General features: G+C 43.9%; 1 protein-coding gene across 7 annotated transcripts in view; it reads left to right on the top strand.

Annotated features, from left to right (window-relative positions):
* The window catches only part of NCBP3 (nuclear cap binding subunit 3), a 45,619-nt gene that overhangs the window by 23,825 nt on the left and 781 nt on the right, over positions 1-21,013 (top strand). For 6 of the 7 annotated variants that reach the window (XM_056558745.1, XM_056558743.1, XM_056558749.1 and 3 more), the window contains 7 exons: positions 354-457; positions 1,161-1,269; positions 3,418-3,517; positions 9,214-9,311; positions 11,409-11,679; positions 12,542-12,687; positions 13,371-13,541. In XM_056558745.1, the coding sequence (XP_056414720.1) occupies positions 354-457; positions 1,161-1,269; positions 3,418-3,517; positions 9,214-9,311; positions 11,409-11,679; positions 12,542-12,687; positions 13,371-13,541 (999 nt within the window). The remainder of the gene's footprint in view (positions 1-353; positions 458-1,160; positions 1,270-3,417; positions 3,518-9,213; positions 9,312-11,408; positions 11,680-12,541; positions 12,688-13,370; positions 13,542-21,013) is intronic. The other variant, XM_056558744.1, reaches the window with a different exon arrangement.

The following is a 21,013-nucleotide window of genomic DNA, read 5'->3' as shown; positions in this document are numbered from 1 at the left end:
TGATATTTAAAAGGAATTTTTTTCCTGGATAACCCCTTTAAGCATTGGCAGATTATCCATGTATGGACCATGTTTAATAATCTGGATAACACTGAGTGTCAAAAGCAGGAGACAGATTCTGTAGGTTTATGGGGAACTTCTCCTGCAGTAAGAGATTGCACTTCTCCCAGCTGTACCTAAAGATTGTGGGGATCTTCACACCCAGACCCTGACTTATAAAAAAAAGAATAAAAAATGTTTGACAGGTCATCCTCTTTGTATTGACAAGGTCATCTGATGGCATGTGTTATTGCCAGCCAAACCATTTGACAAGTTAAAGATAATATATTGGCCATGTTTTTTCTCTCTCTTAGATAGATACAATGACAGCTCTGGCGATGAGACAGAAGAAGGTGAAGTGGATGAAGATAATCCAAGTGATGCTGAAGGGGAGCCTGAGAAAAAGGTTTTAAGCACGGTGCGAAGTCATGCCTTTAACTTTTTCAGTTGCTTTTATGCATATAAAGTCCATAGCTTATTAAATTTAGCATATGTACAAAGTGTGGCCCTCATGTAATGCTTCTTGGATCAATCAATGAAGATGTCATGGCATAATCATGAAGTGATGAAAAATGTCTTGTACACACCTTCAACACATTTAACTATAAATTGAAGAATTTTGTTTCTATTTCGTTTACCATCTAAGCCTAGTTTGTGTAGTAATTTGGGCTGAGGTGTTAAAATGTGTTCTGTTTGGAATGACCCCAGCAAATTAATACATCCCAGCTAGTTACTGTACAGACCTGAGACAGGAAGTGTTTTATTTTTGAAGACCTTTTGACCTTTTTAAAAAAAAAGCCTCTAAAATTTTTAAAAAGAAACCTGATCAGTTGCTCTGGACAACTACCGTATATACTCGAGTATAAGCCGAGTTTTTCAGCACGATTTTCCGTGCTGAAAACGCCCCCTCGGCAGTCCGGGCATGCTGGGAGATGTGTACTGTGGAAAAAAACGAATATTTGTAATTGCGAATATATAGTGCTATATCCTATATATATATATTTGCATATTCGCGAATAAAAATTTGCATTGCGAATATTTGCGAGCAACACTACTTGGAATATTATCTTTGTGACCGTACTGTTGTCAAGTTGGTTTCGCTTTTATTTTCTTTTATACAGATGGACACGCTCTCCCAAGCTGAGCAAGACTCCCTAATGAGAAATGATCTTAGGTTATCCATGAAAACATTTAAGGGGAACCAGCTATTTATGAGATTTGCCACCAAAGGTATACGAACTAAGAACCTCTTATTCTGCAGACTTGGTTAACCTCTTATTCTTCAGTTCAGGTTAATGCTTTCATCTTTCAGTCACCTTTTTAAAAATGAAAGCAATCTGGTTATAAGCAACTGCGCCACTGTCCATTTGCACAAGGTTAGGAAAACCGCGGGAGCTGTAATGTAACATTATGCCATACTTAATCCATACATTTACAATAGTGACTACTGCAATGCACCAGCTTGATAAATGTGACATGGAAGGGATGCAGGATACTAAATATAGAATCTAAGCAAAAAAACTTTAAACAAAACTTTATATTTGTTTTGAAAATGTAACCCCTTAAGGACAGGGCGTTTTTCCGTTTTTGCACTTTCGTTTTTTTCCTCCTTACCTTTTAAAAATCATAACCCTTCCAGTTTTGCACCTAAAAATCCATATGATGGCTTATTTTTTCCACCACCAATTCTACTTTGTAATGATATCAGTCATTGTGCCCAAAAATTTACAGCGAAATGGGAAAATAAATCAATGTGCGACAAAATGGAAGAAAAAACGCAATTTTGTAAATTTTGGGGGCTTCTATTTCTACGCAGTACATTTTTCAGTAAAAATGACACGTTCTCTTTATTCTGTAGGTCCATCCGATTAAAATGATTCCCTACTTATAATTTTTTTCAGAAGTACGACAAAAACCTACATAACTACATGCAGGAAAATTTATATGTTTAATATTGTCATCTTCTGGCCCCTATAACTTTTTTATTTTTATTTTTCCTCATATGGGGCAGTATGAGGGCTCATTTTTTGCACCGTGATCTGAAGTTTTTATCGGTACCATTTTACTTTTGATCGCTTTTTATTAAAAAAAAATTATGGTATAAAAAGTGACCAAAAATTCGCTATTTTGGAATTTTGAATTTTTTTGCGCGTACACCATTGACCGTGCGGTTTAATTAACAACATATTTTATAGTTCGGACATTTACACACGCGACGATACCACATGTTTATTTTTATATACACAGTTTTTTTTTTATGGGAAAGGGGGGGGGGGTGATTCAAACTTTTATTAGGGAAGGGGTTAAATCATCTTTATTAACTTTTTTTTTTTTTTCGGCTTTTTTTTTTATTTTTTATTTTTTTTGCAATGTTATAGCCAGCATAGGGGACTATAACATGCAGTACATTGATTCAATACACTGATCAATGCAATGCATTGCTATGCATTGATCAGTGTTATCGGCGGTTGATTGCTCAAGCCTGGATTTCAGGCTTGGAGCAATTAATCGCCGATTGGACGTGCAGGTAAGGCACCCTCCTGATGCGTCTTAGCTGATCGTGACATTGCGGTTTTACTGCGATGGTCCCGATTAGCCTGACTGAGCTGCCGGGAAGCTTTCACTTTAGACTAAAGAGTTAAAGGGGAAAACATTTTTTCTTAAATGAACTGGTGCAAGAAAGTTAATCAGATTTGTAAATTACTTCTATTAAAAAATCTTAATCCTTCCAGTAGTTATGAGCTGCCGTATGATCCACAGGAAGTTGTTTTCTTTTTGAATTTCCTTTCTGCCTGACCACAGTACTCTCTGCTGACACCTCTGTCCATTTTATGAACTGTCCAGAGTAGGAGCAAATCCCCATAGAAAACCTCTCCTGCTCTGGACAGTTCCTAAAATGGACAGAGGTGTCAGCAGAGAGCACTATGGTCAGGCAGAAAGGAAAATCAAAAAGAAAAGAACTTCCTGTGGATCATAACAGCAGCTAAGTACTGGAAGGTTTAAGATTTTTTAATAGAAGTAATTTACAAATCTGTTTAACTTTCTGGCACCTGTTTAAAAAAAAAAAAAAAAATTTCCAGTAAAGTACCCCTTTAATGCAGGACATTTGCCTGAATGGCTATGTCCGGCATTAGCCCACGTGTCCTGGCTGCTGATAGCAGCCGGGCCCGTGGGTATGATGCAAGCTCAGCTCCTGAGCTTGCTTCATAACCCTCCCGTGCCGCAGCGCCATTTAGAAAGTGTTTTGCGGCAAGGGGTTAAGTGTTTACTCCCCCCTAATGCTAGTGTATATGAGGACACTGGTTTGGCCGAAAACACTTATTCACATTATTTTCTGACACCGTTTCTTCTTCTTTCTCTGATGTTTTTGGTTTTCAGAGGACAAGAAAGAGCTGGGAGCAGCACGAAGAAGCCGATATTACATGAAGTATGGAAATCCAAACTACGGTGGCATGAAAGGAATCCTCAGCAACTCTTGGTACATTATGCTATGGAAATGTGCTTCAAAGGGGTTGTACTGGTGGAGGCATTTTTAATTTACATTTTTTTTTATAACCTTTTTATTCTGTTTTTATTATTTTTTACTTAAAAGGAACCTGTCATGATGACATTTTTCTCACTGTAACCATTAGGAACAGGTTTGAGAGAAATGCATTAGCGTCTCTATCATGATTCTATGTGTGTTAATTATGCTGGCAAACTTAATAAAACACTGTTTAAAAACGTCTTGCGATGTATGCAAATTCCCAGCCCTTTGGGTGATGCAGTGTTTAGAAGTCACCATGTCCTAGGCTGTAATCACTCATATTCTGCCCTAATCACACCTACATAGGCATGATTGACAGCCTGGGCACAGCGAAAATCTCTTGTGTTGAACACTGTGGAGAGTTTTTGTCCTCACGCCGATGCTTTACTCCCGAGATATTAGTGCAGCCTTCCGGACTACACAGAGGAGAGAATTTCACTGTGCCCGGGCTGTCAGTCATGCCTATGTAGATGTGATTTGGGCAGGAGATGTGTCTAAATACTGCACTACCCCGGGGGCTAATTGGTGGGAATACAGTGCAGGGCATTTTTAACCACTGTTCTGTGAAGATTGCTGGCTGTTTGCTAATGGTTACAGACAGGTCCCATATAAGCATAAACGCATATCAAGCAAAGGTATACAGTTGTCATTTTATTTACAGCTCACAGTCACTTCGAAGATTTAAAGCAAACATAGCAGTCCTAGTGAGTGACCTGCAGAGAGCTGGGACCAAAGTAACAAAGGCTACCATCAGTAACACACTACACCGCAAGGGACTCAAGTCATGTAGTGCCAGACGTGTCCCCCTGCTTAAGCCAGTACATGTCCGGGCCCGTCTGAAGTTTGCTAGAGAGCATTTGGATGATCCAGAAGAGTATTGGGAGAATGTCATATGGTCAGATGAAACCAAAGTAGAACTTTTCTCGGTCGTGCTTCATTGGGGACACAGAGACCATGGGTATATGCTCTTGCCACTAGGAGGCACTGACACTAGGAAAAAAAAGTAGTCTCCTCCCTGGCAGGATATACCCGCCCGCTGGAAGTGAGGTAATCCGTTTTAGCTAGTGTCAGTAGGAGGCAAGACACAGGTCTGGTGCTCTCCAGACCTGGTCTTTTTTTTTTTTTTTTTGTAAGAGCTGTTTAGTTAGCTTTTTTCGTCCCTTTTGTTTCTCATTTTCAGGTGGGGGTTCAGGAGCATGGCGCTTCCTGTTCCCCCATATTCTACAAAGGGGCAGACATAGAGTATGTACTGTTAACCCCTTCTTGCCAACGGCCAGCGCCTGGATGTTGTACCCTGGGTTCAGGTCTCCCACTGCCCCTGCTCGCCCAGCTATCTTAGCCTTGTATGATGCAACATGGCCATAAGCTGGTTGAAGCCGTCTGGGTGAGTGTAAGAAGACCGCGGGTGAGTATATGAAGACTGTGGTTGAGTATATCATTCCTTCCATACCCAGGTACCCTTTAATCTCTTAAGTCTGCGACTGCAGTTCTGGTGTGTAGCGCCATTAAGAGATGGGGTGTGGGCGTTTCCTGCAGGTTCTATGGACCTCATAGCAGCACTCTCGGTTTCCCTTCTAACAGCGTAACGTTAGTCTTCTCAGGGCATGGTTGTGACACGCTGTTGGGTACTGAGGCTAGTTTCCATGCTTCCGGACATTTGGATGTCTGTGGTTCCCTTCGTGGTGGCAGTCTTTGTACCCCTCTACTATCATGAGGTACCCATGTCTGAGTCCCTACATATGCTCTGGACACCCTGCTCATGTAGAGCCCTCCTCCCTGGTGTAATGTACCTCAGGCCTTCCTGTGTAATGTTTTCCACAGGTCTGCGGCGGTTGAGCACATCTGTTTGGGCATGGGGCCTGCTGGAGCGACGGCCTGTTCTGCAGCCCCCCCCCCCCCCCCCATGCCTACAGGTATCTTCCTGGGTTCCTGTACGGGGTGGCTTAGGCGCCTGCTCTGTTGCCTTATCCATCGGCCAGGATGGCTCCATGGCTGCACCATCTGCCCCGCCTTTTTTTAAAATTTTTTTTTTTTTTTTTTTTAAGGTCCAAGGTGTTTCCTCCCAACGCTGTAGGTTGCTACGTGTGCTTCTTACTTGCATTCGTAGTTATGTCTCTGTATCTCCCAGCTCCAGTGTCCAGGATTCAAATCCCTTTGAGGACACAACATGGCTCCTCCGTGCCTCGGTGTGTTTTTGCAGGGTCCCTGGGGGCAATGTCCACCCAATGCTTTGATCTGTTACTGTAGGGTGGCATTTCCTTGCTCCTACAGTACATGGCGTTCATGGGAAATTCCCTTCCACAGGGGGTACTGGGATCAGGAAGCTTGGCATGGTCAGTGCTTGAGTTTTGTCTCCACCTCCCCTTGTTTTTCCCCTCCACTAGGGGGACTATTTCACTATTTCAGTTTTTTCTTCTCCAAGATGGAGCCATCTCAAACTTCCCTCTACATGGTGAGGTACCTTGCTTGGCCTTTGTTTTTTTTTGCTGGGAGCGATTGGAAATGCTTTTTGCTGGCTCTACTTGTGTGCTTACTGCTCACTATTGCAGCCTGGCTCCCCTCCTGTTTCTGGTTGTCTACTGCTGCTCATGCAGCTAGGGCATTTTCCTCTGTAGGAGGGGTTTATGCAATTGTGTATAGCTCACAGACAGCCAGTCTGCCTTCCTTGGTGCAATATCTGGGAAGGGTGTGGTCAACCTTCCCTTTGTCAGTGCCGGTGGCGCTACACTGCCACTCCGATTATTTGGAGTAACCTTCTTGTGCCCAGAGCCTGGTAGTCCCAGCTGGGTTCCCCTTTGCTTTTCCCTCCGTTCCTGTCCTGACTAGATGTTGCTGGGAGTGCTCTGGTTCGCTCCGACTGCTTGGTCCAAGACCAATTAATCCTTGTTTTGGGCTCTCTCCTATACTGCTGTGGTGTACCTTATTTTCTGAATCGGTCCTCCTGGTCCTCCGGGCCTTCATGAGGATTGCGGTCTTGGGCACATGTAGTGCCCCTGCCCAGGCTTCTCTGCGATCCCTTTTGTAAGGCGGTCTTTCTGTTCTGCTCTTTTTCTTGTCCCAAAATAGCAGTATGTCTCCCGGAGCGTTTTGCGGTTGTTGGGTTTGCTCCCCCTACCGGTGGGGCAACTCGCGGTGACTAGAGAGTCTCCAGTTCTATGTCACCTTTCCGGGTTACTCCTTACTTTCCATTTCCTCCTTCGGGGTCCATTTACTCCGGGGTTGGATGGCAAGCCTGTCTACCGAGTTGTTCCAGTTGGGCCATTTTTCGTCTGCAGGATGGCTGTGGTTCTTCCTGCTGTTCAGCCTGTGTGGCGTCCTCTCAGAGTCCGCTCTTCTCACCGGGTGCTCACATTGCGCTCCTGGGACAGTGGATTTTGGCATCTACAGCTTTTTGGTTCGGATCTTCTGCACCATGCCTCTCCGGAGACGGTTCCCGTCTCTCTCTTCCAGAAGTTTCTGGTCTTCATCTTGATTGACTCCCCTTCGTCTCTCCCTGGCATTTTCTCGCCAGGTTCTCTGGTTTCGGTTGGTCCTCTGTATGGGGTTCTCTTGTCGTTCCCTTTTCCTTTTTTGTTCCCCAACCGGGCTCTCACTTTGTCTGTCTGGTTCTGTGCTTCTTGGAGTTGGTTTCCTACCTCCCTCCAGGTTGGTTCGGCCCATATGGCCTCTGCATCACCCCGTCTTGTCTCTCTCTGTGACCTGTTGGTTTAGAGTCTCTTCTAAGGACGGTCCCTTCCTTGGCATCCTAGTCCATCTCCGTGGACAGTGAGTTGCCTTTTTAGCCCAGGGTCTGGTCCGTGAGTCTTACAGCTGGCTGGGGTTCAGTTTCTGGACTGACTCCCTTCCTCTGGTGGTGTTCTTCCCACCCCAGGGACTGCTTTGGTATGTCCCATGGTCTCTGTGTCCCTCAATGAAGAGCGATTTTTATTTATTTATTTTTTTAAATTTTGTACTCACCATAAAATCTTTCTCGTAGCCTTCATTGAAGGGGTCACAGCACCCACGTCTTCATTCTTGTCTGGATAGCCTTCAATGGTTCTTGGGTGTTTCTCCAGGATTCCTTTCTAGGGTCCTTCGGACTTGTCTCTTGGTTGGCTTCTTCTACTGCTTTGTGACAAAACTGATTACCTCACTTCCAGTGGGCAGGTATATCCTGCCAGGGAGGAGCTGATTTTTTCCTAGTGTCAGCGCCTACTAGTGGCTAGAGCATATACCCATGGTCTCTGTGTCCCCAATTAAGGCTATGCGAGAGATTTTACGGTGAGTACAAAAAAATATCATTTTTGGTAAAAACGCAACACGTCGTGTTTGGAGGAGAAAGAATGCTGAGTTGCTTCCAAAGAACACCATACCTACTGGGGGTGGAAACATCATGCTTTGGGGCTGTTTTTCTGCCAAGGGACTAGGGCGACTGATCCTTGTAAAGGAAAGAATGAATGGGGTCATGTAATATGAGATTTTCATCAGAAAGGACATTGAAGATAATACATGGCTGGGTCTTTCAGCATGACAGTGATCCCAAACACACCACCCTGGCAATGAAGGAGTGGCTTCATAAGAAGCATTTCAAGGTCCTGGAGTGGCCTAGCCTGTCTCCAGATCTCAACCCCATAGAAAACCTTTGGAGGGAGTTGAAAATCTGTGTTGCCCAGCGACAGCCCCAAAACATCACTGCTCTAGAGGAGATCTGCATGGAGGAATGGGCTAAAATACCTGCAACAGTGTGTGAAAACCTTGTGAAGACTTTGCCAACAAAGGGTATATAACAAAGTATTGAGAAGAACTTGTGTTATTGACCAAATACTTATTTTCCACCATAATTTGCAAATTATTTAAAAATCAGACAATGTGATTTTATGGATTTTTTTTTCTCATTATGTCTCTCATAGTTAAGGTATACCTATGATGAAAATTACAGGCCTTACTGGTGGCTTACTAAATACTTTTTTGCCCCACTGTATTTAGGCTGCAGATGTCCTTTAATCTAATTGTCTGATCGTAAGTATGAAAGAGAGAATCCAATTCCTGGCTAGGACCCTTTAATTTAATTCCAGTAAACTATGAATTAAGTGCTATGCGGTCACCTAAAATCCTACTCGTAAACCCCCCACCTTGCTCCTTTATAATTGGAACTCTCTTATGTGCAATACTGACTTCAGGAATCACTAGCTCTGGTAGCTACATGCACCATGATGCCTTGCCCATTGATCACACAGGAAGGTGGGGCCAAGTCAAATTTATTAGAAGCAATGCATTGTATAGAGCATTAGAAATTGTAACTGGGATCCTGAGGATAACCACATGCAGGTCTAAGACTCAGGAAAATACAAGGTTCAGTGTATGTGCTCTCTGCACCAGAATTTGTTACAGCCGCCAATGTCCAGACTCCTGTCTGTTACAGGGAAGGACATGATTGGTACACTATGTACAGGAAGCAGCCTGGAAAAGATTGTGACAGTAGTATACACAGGGCTTAACTGATTTGCAATTGTCTTCTAATGTATTTTGGTTTGTTACTGTACAGTGACCATGGGACACTCTGCCTGATGTTATTGTTTAAGTAATCGTTGTGTGAAAATCAGAGTACCACGGCATCCAAAAGTGTGTAAAAAATATACATTAAAGCCATTTCAAACTTTCATGTGTAGGAAAAAGAGATATCATTCACGTCGGGTCCAAAGAGATGTAACTAAGAAGAGGACATTTATTGGAGATGATGAACCTGCCTACCAGCACCTTCATTCAGGTAACAGAAGACATTTAAGTCAAAGGTGTGGTCCTTTAATTGTAGTTCTTAATCATGCTTGCCTTACTTATAGAGGGCCCACTTCTGAGAGCCACACCCATCCCTACAGCAGTGGTCCAACCCTGCGCCTCACTGTAATTCTCAGTGAGAAAAAAAGTGAAATGGAGTGGTGGTGATCTATGCTTGGGGCTGCTCTGTTCAGTATGTATGGAGACGATGGAAACAGCTGGGCAGTGTACATTGAGTAGAAACTGGGAACTTGGGATCCTGTTCTGTTGATGATAAAGCGTATCCAGCAATCACACATTGATCACCTGTCCTATTTCCATTTTGGAACAGCCTCTTAAAATCATAGGACCAAATATTAGTAATGCAAATATACAGAAGATGTTATTGTTATATATGTTTAAAATATAGCCCTATTGCCTGACTAATATTTGAATATGTTGCCCATTGACTTATCTTTTTTTTTTTTTTTTTTATATTATAATTTTTTTTATTTTTATACACAATGCATTAATTATAAACTTAGTATTATATGCTGTTTTGTTTGGCCATATGGTTCTTATATGCCTTTTTACTTGTATTTAGTGTTTTTTTTTTTTTTTATTATTATTTTTTTATGCTAAACTAAATACACAATCTGTAATATTGCAGCAGCATTGTCAGAATGGAATTCGAAAGGAAAAAAACATGCAAACATGCCCCAGGACATACATTTCAGTCCTGTACATGTAGTGAGCACAGGAGCTGTGCTCACTTCATGCACGGTAGGTCCTGGCTGCCATTATATCCGGTGATCAGTACTAATCACAACAATTTTGCGCTTCTGATGGCTGATCGGATCGCCTGCAGCATGGCCACAGGGATCAGATCAGCCAAGATGGTCTCCTTACCTGCCTCACCGGGTCTTTTTCTGGTCTGCCTTCTAGCAGACCAGAGAAATAGGTTGCCGATAATACTGATCAGTTCTATGACTATCACTAAACAGTATTAGCAGTCTAGTAATTGCACTAAATGGTCCCCTATGGGGACATATAAAAATTGTTAAATAAATGGTAAAAAAAAAAAGTTAACAAAATGTGAATAGGCCCCTCCCTCAATAAAAATTAAAAAAATTATCTTTTCCTATTATACCTCAAAACGAGTAAACAAAAAAATTAAACTTATTTGGTGTCAGTGCATGTGTAAATGTCTGAACTATCTGGTCCCCTCAGATTAAAAAAAGATTAATAAAAGGCTAAGAGTCACAGATACTCAAAAGTGGTACAAAAAACACGATGCAAGAAATGAGCCCTCATACTGCCCAATATGTGGAAACATTAGAAAGTTATAGGGGGTCAGAATATGGCAATTTTAAACATACTGATTTTGTGGGGGAAAAAAACTATTTTTAAAAACAGTAAAAAATAATTAAAAAAAAGCATGTTAATATGGGTATCATTTTAATTGTATTGACCCACAGAATAAAGAAAACATGTTATTTTTAAGTCTTCATTACCTATTAATTTCCCACACACGCATAATTTTTTGGTTTTGCCATACATTCTATGGTAAAAATGGTGATCTCGTTAGAGTACAATTAATCGTGCAAAAAACAAACCGTCATATGGGTCTGTGGATGGAGAAATAAGTTAGAAATAAGAGTTATGGCTCTTTAAAAAGTAAAATGCAAAAATTTAAAATTGTCTTTGTCCTCAAGGGGTTAAGGTCCCTCAGTCCCAGATGTACCCCCAGTCCCCTCTTAAAGCCTCATGACGTGTTGTTAGTAGCATTAAAGATGTATAGAGCAGTCTCGGCAGCTGAGCACTCTTCATACCTGTTGCTGCTATCAGCGGCTCATAGCTGTGGTCACGACTGGCAAAGCTAGCCCTTATTCTGGTGATTTAAGGGCCTAGATGCTTTGGTCAGTGGTTACACCAGCATTTTGGCAGTCAAGAGCAGAAGCATATGCTGTTAGTGTAACCTCTTCAATAAACAAAGTCCATTAGAAGCATTTTATTAAGTGTTGCCATGTAGGTGGCATTGGAGGCAAGCTTTCAAGGCCCTTGGGCTCTGTAGCTTGGTTCATGGGTTGAATATTTGCCTGATATGTAGGCCTGGTGAATGTTCCAGAGGAGCCTATAGAAGAAGAGGAGGAGGAAGAGGACATGGATGAGGATGACCGTGTTGTGGTAGAGTACAGAGATGAGCTTCAAGCTTTTAAAAGAGAGAGGGAGGGGGCAAGACGTTCTGCAGCTAGCACCTCAGACTCTGATGAAATGGACTATGACCTGGAGTTGAAGATGATCTCCACCCCCTCCCCAAAAAAGAGCATGAAGATGACCATGTATGCTGATGAACTGGAGACACAGCTGAAAACTATCAGGTAAGAGACTGACACAGGAAATGTTTGAGGTGGGGTTTACAAATCAGAATTGTTCAAGAAAGTGGTTATCCAAAGAATAATTTGGTTAAAGTGATCATAGAACCTGTGTTAAAGGGGTATTCCAGGCAAAAACATCTTATCTCCTATCCAAAGGGTGTCTGATCACGAGGGGCCTGCTGCTGGGACCCCCATGCGATCTCCCTGCAGCACCTGCATTCTATGCGGAGCTGCGTCTCTAGTTTCGGAAACCTCTGGGCTTCCGGGACTGGAGACGTGGCGTAATGCCACGCCCCCTCTATTCATGTCTATGTGAGGGGGTGTGATGGCCATCACGCCCCCTCCTATAGACACGAATGGAGGGGGCGTGGCGTGATGTCACGTCCCCAGTCCTGGAAACCCAGAGGTTTCTGAAACTAGAGACACAGCTCCGCATAGACATCTTATCCCCTATCCTTTTGGACAGGGGATAAGATGTTTTTGCCCAGAATACCCCTTTAAGGAAGATGCTGTACAACCCAGCTTTCTCCTCAAGAAATATACAATCTGACCATTATAAACTGTAAATCTGGCCAGCTATTCCTATACAAGCCTGGTCATCTTTCCCTTAAAGCCATGCCCATTTTCTGCAAAGCCACCTCCCCTTTTTGAGTGAGCATAATTGCCTTAAAAAATGTAAAACTAATAATTATTTTTATTTTTTTTATTTTTTTTGTGGGCCAAAAATTTAGCAATACTAAATATGTCTCATTATGTTATAGAGATGTTTAGAAAAGTGCACACTTCTAGGTAGTATGCTATATTTGGATTTTAAGCTGGCACCGGATATTGAATGGTTAACAGTTTCCATTATTTCCCTGTACAGGAACTCGATGAGATCAGATTCTACTAGTAGTGTAAAAAACCGAATTGGAAGTAAAACCCATTCTGAGAAGCCAGCTGATGTCCGGCTCTTACTAGAAGAGAAGAGACAGAGCAGTACAAGCAGACAGGCAGCAGGAGCTAAATCTGGTAAGACTTTCTAAATGTTGTTGCTGTCATAAATTTAGTTACAGTTGTTGTAAATGTTTGTTTTCTATAATGTATAAAATAGAGAAATATTTTGTATTCTAATGTGTATTTACATGTGTTTGCCATTCTGAGAGCCACGTTTTTTTTTTTTTTTTTTTCATTTTTCTCCCTATTCATCCATTGACTTGACGAGCAAGGTATTTGTTTCTTTTGGTTTTTAATGTTTTAAAATATTTGTTATATATTTATTTTTAATTAAATTAAATACATTTGTTTGCCAAATTTAAAAAAATATATATATTTTGCTCTAATCCTACCAATTTATTTTTGGTACCATTTACTGGAAGGGGTAAGAAACTTGTATTTACTGTATGTATACCTTTTTACAGCAGTCCTCTATCTCTACACACTAAAATGGTATAGCCCATAATTGAGTCATTGACAGTGTATCTTTGACTTGTCCCATGTCATTTAGTTACCAACAAGGTTATTTGGCATTAGTTATCAGAATATTCACGACACTGAACCCCTTCTTTACATCCTACCGTTCATGTACGACAACAGCCGCAGGCATGAAAAACTGAAACATCGCCACAAGAACTGGCTGTGGTTGTAAAGGTGTTGTCACTTGTTTATTGAGCAGAACTGTATTATAGAATGTTTTTTTGGGTTCCCCTATGCAGATGTGCGACAAAGGCTCGGAAAGAGACCACATTCACCTGAACCAAGAAAAGTAGTGAATAAAGCTCCAGAATCTCGCAGAGAACCAGTCTCTGATGTGCACAGCCGGCTTGGCTTACCAAAACAAATGGAAGGGAAAGGACTGTACTCTGACAGTAAAGAGAAAAAAACTGGTAAATATGTTGACTGCCTTAGATTCAGATTTCCAAGTTTAGGGTATGTACACACAGAGTGGAAACACCATGGATTTTATGCAGCAGATATTTTCTGCTGTGCAACATTTAATGCATGTGATCCCTATGTGACCAAACCTTTTTTGGGGCATTTTTGCTTCTATGAAATGGCTTTAAAAATTACCAAAAAAATGTATTTAATAATAACCAGTTATATCAAATTAGCCCTATTACTTAAAGGGGTGCCTGAAAGTTAAACAGATTTGTAAAAATCTCTCTGCTGACACCTCTGTCCATTTTAGGAACTGTCCAGAGTAGGAGCAAATCCCAAAGCAAACTTATCCTGCTCCGGACAGTTCCTGACATGGACAGAGGTGTCAGCAGAGAGCACTGTGGTCAGACAGAAAGGAAATTCAAAAACAAAAGAACAGCAGCTGAAAAGAACTGGAAGGATTAAGATTTTGAGATAGAAGTAATTTATAAATCTGCTTAACTTTCTGGCACCAGTTGATAAAAAAATAAAAAAATGTTTTCAGGGGAAGTATCCCTTTTAACCTCTTAAGGACGTAGGGCGTATGCATACGCCCTGCATCCCGAGTCCTTAAGGACGCCCGTGGGAATTCCGGTCCCCGCCGCTAGCCGGTTGGGGACCGGACCGGGATGACTGCCGATATCTATCAGCAGGTATCCCGTGCATATGCCCAGGGGGTCCTGAGACCGACGATTTTCGGCGGATCCGTGTCACACCGGTGTCCGGTGACCCGGAAAATCAGGGGGATCGGGGGTCTCTTTGACACCCCCGGTCCCCCTGAAGGGATAGGAGTTAAGTGGCATTGGTGCCACCCCTCCTTTCCCTGCTGTTGGTTGTCAAACGTGACGACCAATAGCAGATCGGGGGCAGGGGGGTTAAAGTTCGGTTCCCCCGTCCTGCCCACCGACGGTACTCCGGGCAGAACGGGGGAACTGTAGCGTGACCGGCGACGGTGGAGGTCCCTTACCTGATCAGCTGCGGCGATGACGTGTGGCTCCCTGATGAAGACTATGGAAGCCAGTGAATAGTTGCCTAGCAACATCTGAGGGGGGCGCTAAACTTTGGAGACCACATACAGTACTCTCTAAACTCTAGCCCCCCCCCCCCCCCAGATGTTGCAAAACTACAACTCCCAGCGTTTGGGCATGCTGGGATTTGTAGTTTTGCAAGATTTAAAGGGCTGCAGTTTGGAGATGACTTTGCAGTTATCTATAAACTGTAGTTCTCCAGATGTTGCAAAACTACAACTCCCAGCATGCCCACACAGCAGTTTGCTGTCTGGGCATGCTGTGATTTGTAGTTTTGCAACATCTGGAAGGGCACAGTTTGGAGATCACGCTGCAGTGGTCTCTGAACTGTGGCCCTGCAGATGTTGCACAAGTGCAAATCCCAGCATGCCCAAACAGCAAACAGCTGTCTCTCCATGCTGGGAGTTGTAGTTGCGCACCTCGAACTGTTGCATAACTACATCTCCCAGCATGCACTTCGGTGATCAGTACATGCTGGGAGTTGTAGTTTTGCAACAGCTGGAGGCACCCTGGTTGGAAAATTCTGAGTTAGGTAACAGAACCGAACTGGAGGTTTGCTTCCCCCAGGTTTACAGTAAGTTTCCTGCTTCAAGTTTGGGCTGTAGCAAATTTTCTGCCGCAGCGCAAACTCCTAGCGGTAAACTCACTGTAAACCTGCGCCAGTGGGAATGTACCCTAAAAACACTACACTACACTAACACAAAATAAAGGGTAAAACACTACATATACACCCCCTTACACTGTCTGTTCTCCCCCCCCCCCCCCCCCCCCCAATAAAAATAAAAAACATTGTATGGCAGTGTTACCAAAACGGAGCCTCCAGCTGTTGCAAAACAACAACTCCCAGCATTTCCGGACAGCCACTGACTGTCCGGGCATGCTGGAAGTTTAGCAACAGCTGGAGGCACCCTGTTAGGGGTATTCTACGCCAGTGATTCCTAATGTCCACCCCTATGCAATGCCTAATTTAGGCCTCAAATGCGCATGGCGCTCTCTCACTTCGGAGCCCTGTCGTATTTCAAGGAAACAGTTTAGGGCCACATATGGGGTATCTCCGTACTCGGGAGAAATTGCACTACAAATTTTGGGGGGCTTTTTCTACTTTTACCCCTTATGAAAACGAAAAGTTGGGGTCTACATCAGCCTGTTAGTGTAAAAAAAATATATATTTTTACGCTAACATGCTGGTGTTGCCCTTTACTTTTTATTTTCACAAGAAGTAAAAGGAAAAAAAGACCCCCCAAATTTTTTACGCAATTTCTCCTGAATACGGAAATACCCCATATGTGGGCTTAAAATGTTCTGCGGGCACATAACAAGGCTCAGGAGTGAGAGCGCACTATGTACATTTGAGGCCGAAATTGGTGACTTGCACAGGGGTGGCTGATATTACAGCGGTTCTGACATAAACGCAAAAAAATAAATACCCACATGTGACCCCATTTTGGAAACTGCACCCCTCACAGAATGTAATAAGGGGTGCAGGGAGCATTTACCCCCCACAGGTGTCTGACAGATTTTTTGAACAGTGGTCTGTGAAAATGAAAAATGTAATTTTTCATTTGCACAGCCCACTGTTCCAACGATCTGTCAAATGCCAGTGGGGTGTAAATACTCACTGCACCCCTTATTAAATTCCGTGAGGGGTGTAGTTTCCAAAATGGGGGGAGGTCCACAAGGGGCTTTGTTCTGGCACCACAAGGGGCTTTGTAAATGCACAAGGCCCCTGACTTCTATTCCAACCAAATTCTCTCTCCATAATCTCAATGGCGCTCCTTCTCTTCTGAGCATTGTAGTTCACCAGCAGAGCACTTGACGTCCATACATGGGGTATTTCCATACTCAGAAGAAATGGGGTTACAAATTTTGGGTGGCATTTTCTCCTATTACCCCTTGTAGAAATGTAAAATTTTGGGGGAAACCAGCATTTTTGTGAAAAAAAAAGTAATAATTAATTTACACGTCCAACTTTAACGAAAAGTGGTCAAACAGCTGTGGGGTGTTAAGGCTCACTGTACCCCTTGTTATGTTCCCTGAGGGGTGTAGTTTCCAAAATAGTATGCCATATGGGGGTTTTCTTGCTGTTCTGGCACCATAGGGGCTTCCGAAATGTGACATGCCCCCCAAAAACCATTTCATAAAAACTCTCTCCAAAATCCCATTGTCGCACCTTCCCTTCTGAGCCCTCTACTGCACCCGCAGAACACTTGACATACACATATGAGGTATTTCCTTACTCGAGAGAAATTGGATTACAAATTTTAGGAAGATTTTTCTCCTTTTACCCCTTGTAAAAATTCAAAAACTGGGTCTACAAGAACATGCGAGTGTAAAAAATGAAGATTTTGAATTTTCTCCTTCACTTTGTGCTGCTATTCCTGTGAAACACCTAAAGGGTTAACACTGAATGTCATTACTGAATGTCATTTTGAATACTTTGAGGGGTGCAGTTTTTATAATGGGGTCATTTGTGGGGTATTTCTAATATGAAGGCCCCTCACATCCACTTAAAAACTGAACTGGTCCCTGAAAAATTCTGATTTTGAAAATTTTGTGAAAGATTGCAAAATTGCTGCTGAACTTTGAAGCCCTCTGATGTCTTCCAAAAGTAAAAACATGTCAACTTTATGATGCCAATGTAAACATATTGTATATGTGAATCAATATATCATTTATTTGGGATGTCCATTTTCCTTATAAGCAGAGAGTTTCAAAGTAAAAAAAATGCAAATTTTTTTAATTTTTCATCAAATTTGGGAATTTTTCACGAAGAAATGATGCAAGAATTGACAACATTTTACCACTAACATAAAGTAGAATATGTCACGAAAAAACAATCTCGGAATCAGAATAAAAAGTAAAAGCATCCCAGAGTTATTAATGCTTAAAGTGACAGTGGTCAGATTTGCAAAGAAGGCCTGCGTCCTTAAGGTGAAAATGAGCTGCTTCCTTAAGGGGTTAATTGGACCACTTGTCATCTTCATGACTGACGAGATTTGTTGTCTATTTATAGTGTAATCTGTGGACATGTTTGCATGTTAATAGGACATAACTTACATGTTTAGGATCTACACACTATTATTTTTCGGTCGCTCTTCATTGGGGGACACAGAGACCATGGGTATATGCTCTAGCCACTAGGAGGTGCTGACACTAGGGAAAAAAAATTGTCTCCTCCCTGGCAGGATATACCCGCCCACTGGAAGTGGTAAGCCTTTTTTAGATAGTGTCAGTAGGAGGCAAGACACAGGTCTGGGAGCTCCCCAGACCTAGTCTCTCTTTATTATTTTCTAGTAAGGGCAGTTTAGTTAGTTTTTTTCGTCCCTTTTGTTTCTCATTTTCAGGTGGGGGTTCAGGAGCATGGCGCTTCCTGTTCCCCCATATGCGACAAAGGGGCAGACATAGAGTATGTACTGTTAACCCCTTCTTGCCAACGGCCAGCGCCTGGATGTTGTACCCTGGGTTCAGGTCCCCCACTGCCCCTGCTCGCCCAGCTATCTTAGCCTGGTATGATGCAACGTGGCCATAAGCTGGTTGAAGCCGTCTGGGTGAGTGTAAGAAGACCGCGGGTGAGTATATGAAGACTGTGGGTGAGTATATCATCCCTTCCCCCCTCCCTATAACCCCCCCCCCCCCCCCCCCCCCAGTGGACACAGTTACGGCAGCTATTTCTGTCTCAGGGCAGCCACTGGCTTTTGCAGCAGCTCCCTGTACTTTCTGCGGACGCTAATTTTCTTGACTTCAGCTGGTCGGATCTCCTCCGGCGCTTGCTGGCCAGCAGGACCCATAATGGTGGCAGCTCTGCCCCCTTCTCCACGTGCTCGGCATGGAAATGGGGAGACTAACAGAGGGAGGACTCTCTCCCCCCCCCCCTGTCGGCGCTGTCTTGGGAGCGCCGGACAAGAAAAGCCCATCGCCTTACCTACCATACACTTCCCACACCTTGGCAAATGTAGAGCCTTCCACCCCTCTCTCCCCCCCCCTTTTCGGTGGGGTGTACCTCAGGCCTTTCTGTGTAATTTTTCCACAAGTCTGCAGTGGTTGAGCACCTCTGTTCAGGCATGGGGCCTGCTGGGGTGACGGCCTGTTCTGCAGCCCTCCCCCCCCCCCCCCCCATGTCTCCAGGTATCTTCCTGGGTTTCTGTATGGGATGGCTCAGGCACCTGCCCTGTTGCCTTATTCATAGGCCAGGATGGCTCCATGCCCCCCCCTATTTTTCTCATGTTCCAAGGTTTTGGCCCAATGGGGTGTTTCCTCCCAACGGTGTAGGTTGAGACTTGTGCTTCTTACTTGCATTGGTAGTTATGTCTGTGTATCTCCCAGTTCCAGTGTCCAGGATTCAAATCCCTCCGGGGACACAACATGGCTCCTCAGTGCTTTGGTGTGCTTTTGCAGGGTCCCTGGGGGCTACGTAACCAGTGCTTTGATCTGTTACTGTAGGGCGGCATTTCCTTGCTCCTACAGTACATGGCACAGGGGGTACTGGGATCAGGAAGCTTGGCACGGTCAGTGCCTGAGTTTAGTCTCCACCACCCCTTGTTTTTTCCCCTCCACTAGGGGGGGGCTATTTCACTGAACACTTTCTTCTTCCAAGATGGAGCCATCTCACACTTCCCTCTACATGGCGGGGTATCTTGCTGGACCTTTGTTTTTTTTTGTTGCTGGGATCAATCGGAAGTGCTTTTCGCTGGCTCTGCTTGGGTGCGTACTGCTCACTATTGCAGCATGGCTCTCCTCCTGTTTCTGGTTGTCTACTGCTGCTCATGCAGCTAGGGCATTTTCCTCAGTAGGAGGGGTTTATGCAATTGTGTATAGCTAAGCGACAGCCAATCTGCCATTGCTCTCTTCCTTCCCAATATCCGGGAAGGGTGTTCTCATCCTTCCCTTTGCCAGTGTCGGTGGTGCTACACTGCCACTCCAATCTTTTGGAGTAACCTTCTTGGGCCCAGAGCCTGGGAGTCCCAGCTGGGTTCCCTTTTGCTTTTCCCTCCATTCCCATCCTGACGAGACGTTGCTGGGAGTGCTCTGGTTTTCTCAGACAGCTGGGTCCAAGACTAATTCTTCTTTTGGGCTCTCTCCTAGACTGCTGCGGTGTACCTTTTATTTTCAGGGTTGGTCCTTCGGGCTTTTGTGAGTATTGCGGTCTCGGGCACGTGTAGTGCCCCTGCCCAGGTTTCTCTGTGATCCCATTGTGGGGCGGTCTTTCTGTACCGCTCTTCTTCTTGTCCCGACATAGCAGTATGTCTCCCGGAGCGTTTCGCAGTTGTTGGGTTTGCTTCCCCTTCCGGTGGGGCACCTCCTGGTGACTCGAGAGTCTCCAGTTCCATGTCACTGGGTTACTCCTTACTTTGTTTCTTCCTTTGGGGTCAATTTACTCCCAGGGTTGGACGGAAAGCCTGTCTACCGGGTTGTTCCAGTCAGGTTCTCTGGTTTCGGTTGGTCCTCTGTATGGGGTTCTCTTGTCGTTACCTTTTCCTTTTTTGTTCCCAACCAGGCTCTCACTCTGTCTGGTTCTGTGCTTCTTGGAGTTGGTTTCCTACCTCCTTCCAGGTTGGTTCGGCCCATCGGGTCTCTGCATCACCCCTTCTTGTCTTTCTGTGGCGTGTTGGTTTAGAGTCTCTTCTAAGGACGGTCCCTTCCTTGGTGCCCTAGTCAATCTCCATGGACAGTGGGAACTGCTGGACACTCAGTTCCAGGCCTTGGTTGCCTTTTTAGCCCAGGGTCTCGTCTGTGAATCTTACGGCCGGCTGGGGTTCAGTCTCCGGACTGACTCCCTTCCTCTGGTGGTGTTCTTCCCACCCCAGGGACTGCTTTGGTACGTCCCATGGTCTCTGTGTCCCCCAATAAAGAGCAACCGAGAAAAGGAGATTTTTTTTTTTTTTTTTGTACTCACTGTAAAATCTTTCTCGAAGCCTTCATTGGGGGACACAGCACCCACCCATGTCTTCCTTTTTGTCTGGATAGCCTTTTCCGGTTCTTGGGTGTTTCTCTGGGATTTCTATCTAGGGTCCTTCGGACTTGTCTCTTGGTTGGCTTCTCCTACTGCTTTGTGACAAAACTGATTACCTCACTTCCAGTGGGCGGGTATATCCTGCCAGGGAGGAGCTGACTTTTTTTCCTAGTGTCAGCGCCTCCTAGTGGCAACAGCATATACCCATGGTCTCTCTGTCCCCCAATGAAGGCTACGAAAAAAATTTAACGGGGAGGACAAAAAAAATCTCCTTTTTTAGCAGGTGTTATAGAAACATAGAATGTGTCATAAAATAAGGCTCATGTAGCCACCTAGCATTAGAACACACATCAGCACTATAAGGCCATGTTCACATGGCATAAAATGTGCTAAATGGCATTATTTGACTGATCTGTTGGGTGCTCGGACCGCTCAGAAATGTGCAGTCTTATAGTCTGCAATG

Source organism: Hyla sarda, chromosome 2, assembly GCF_029499605.1.
Source record: "Hyla sarda isolate aHylSar1 chromosome 2, aHylSar1.hap1, whole genome shotgun sequence".
NCBI classification, from domain to species: Eukaryota; Metazoa; Chordata; class Amphibia; order Anura; family Hylidae; genus Hyla; species Hyla sarda.
The sequence above is the reverse complement of the archived record's forward strand: the minus strand, read 5'-3'. Positions and strand labels throughout refer to the sequence as shown.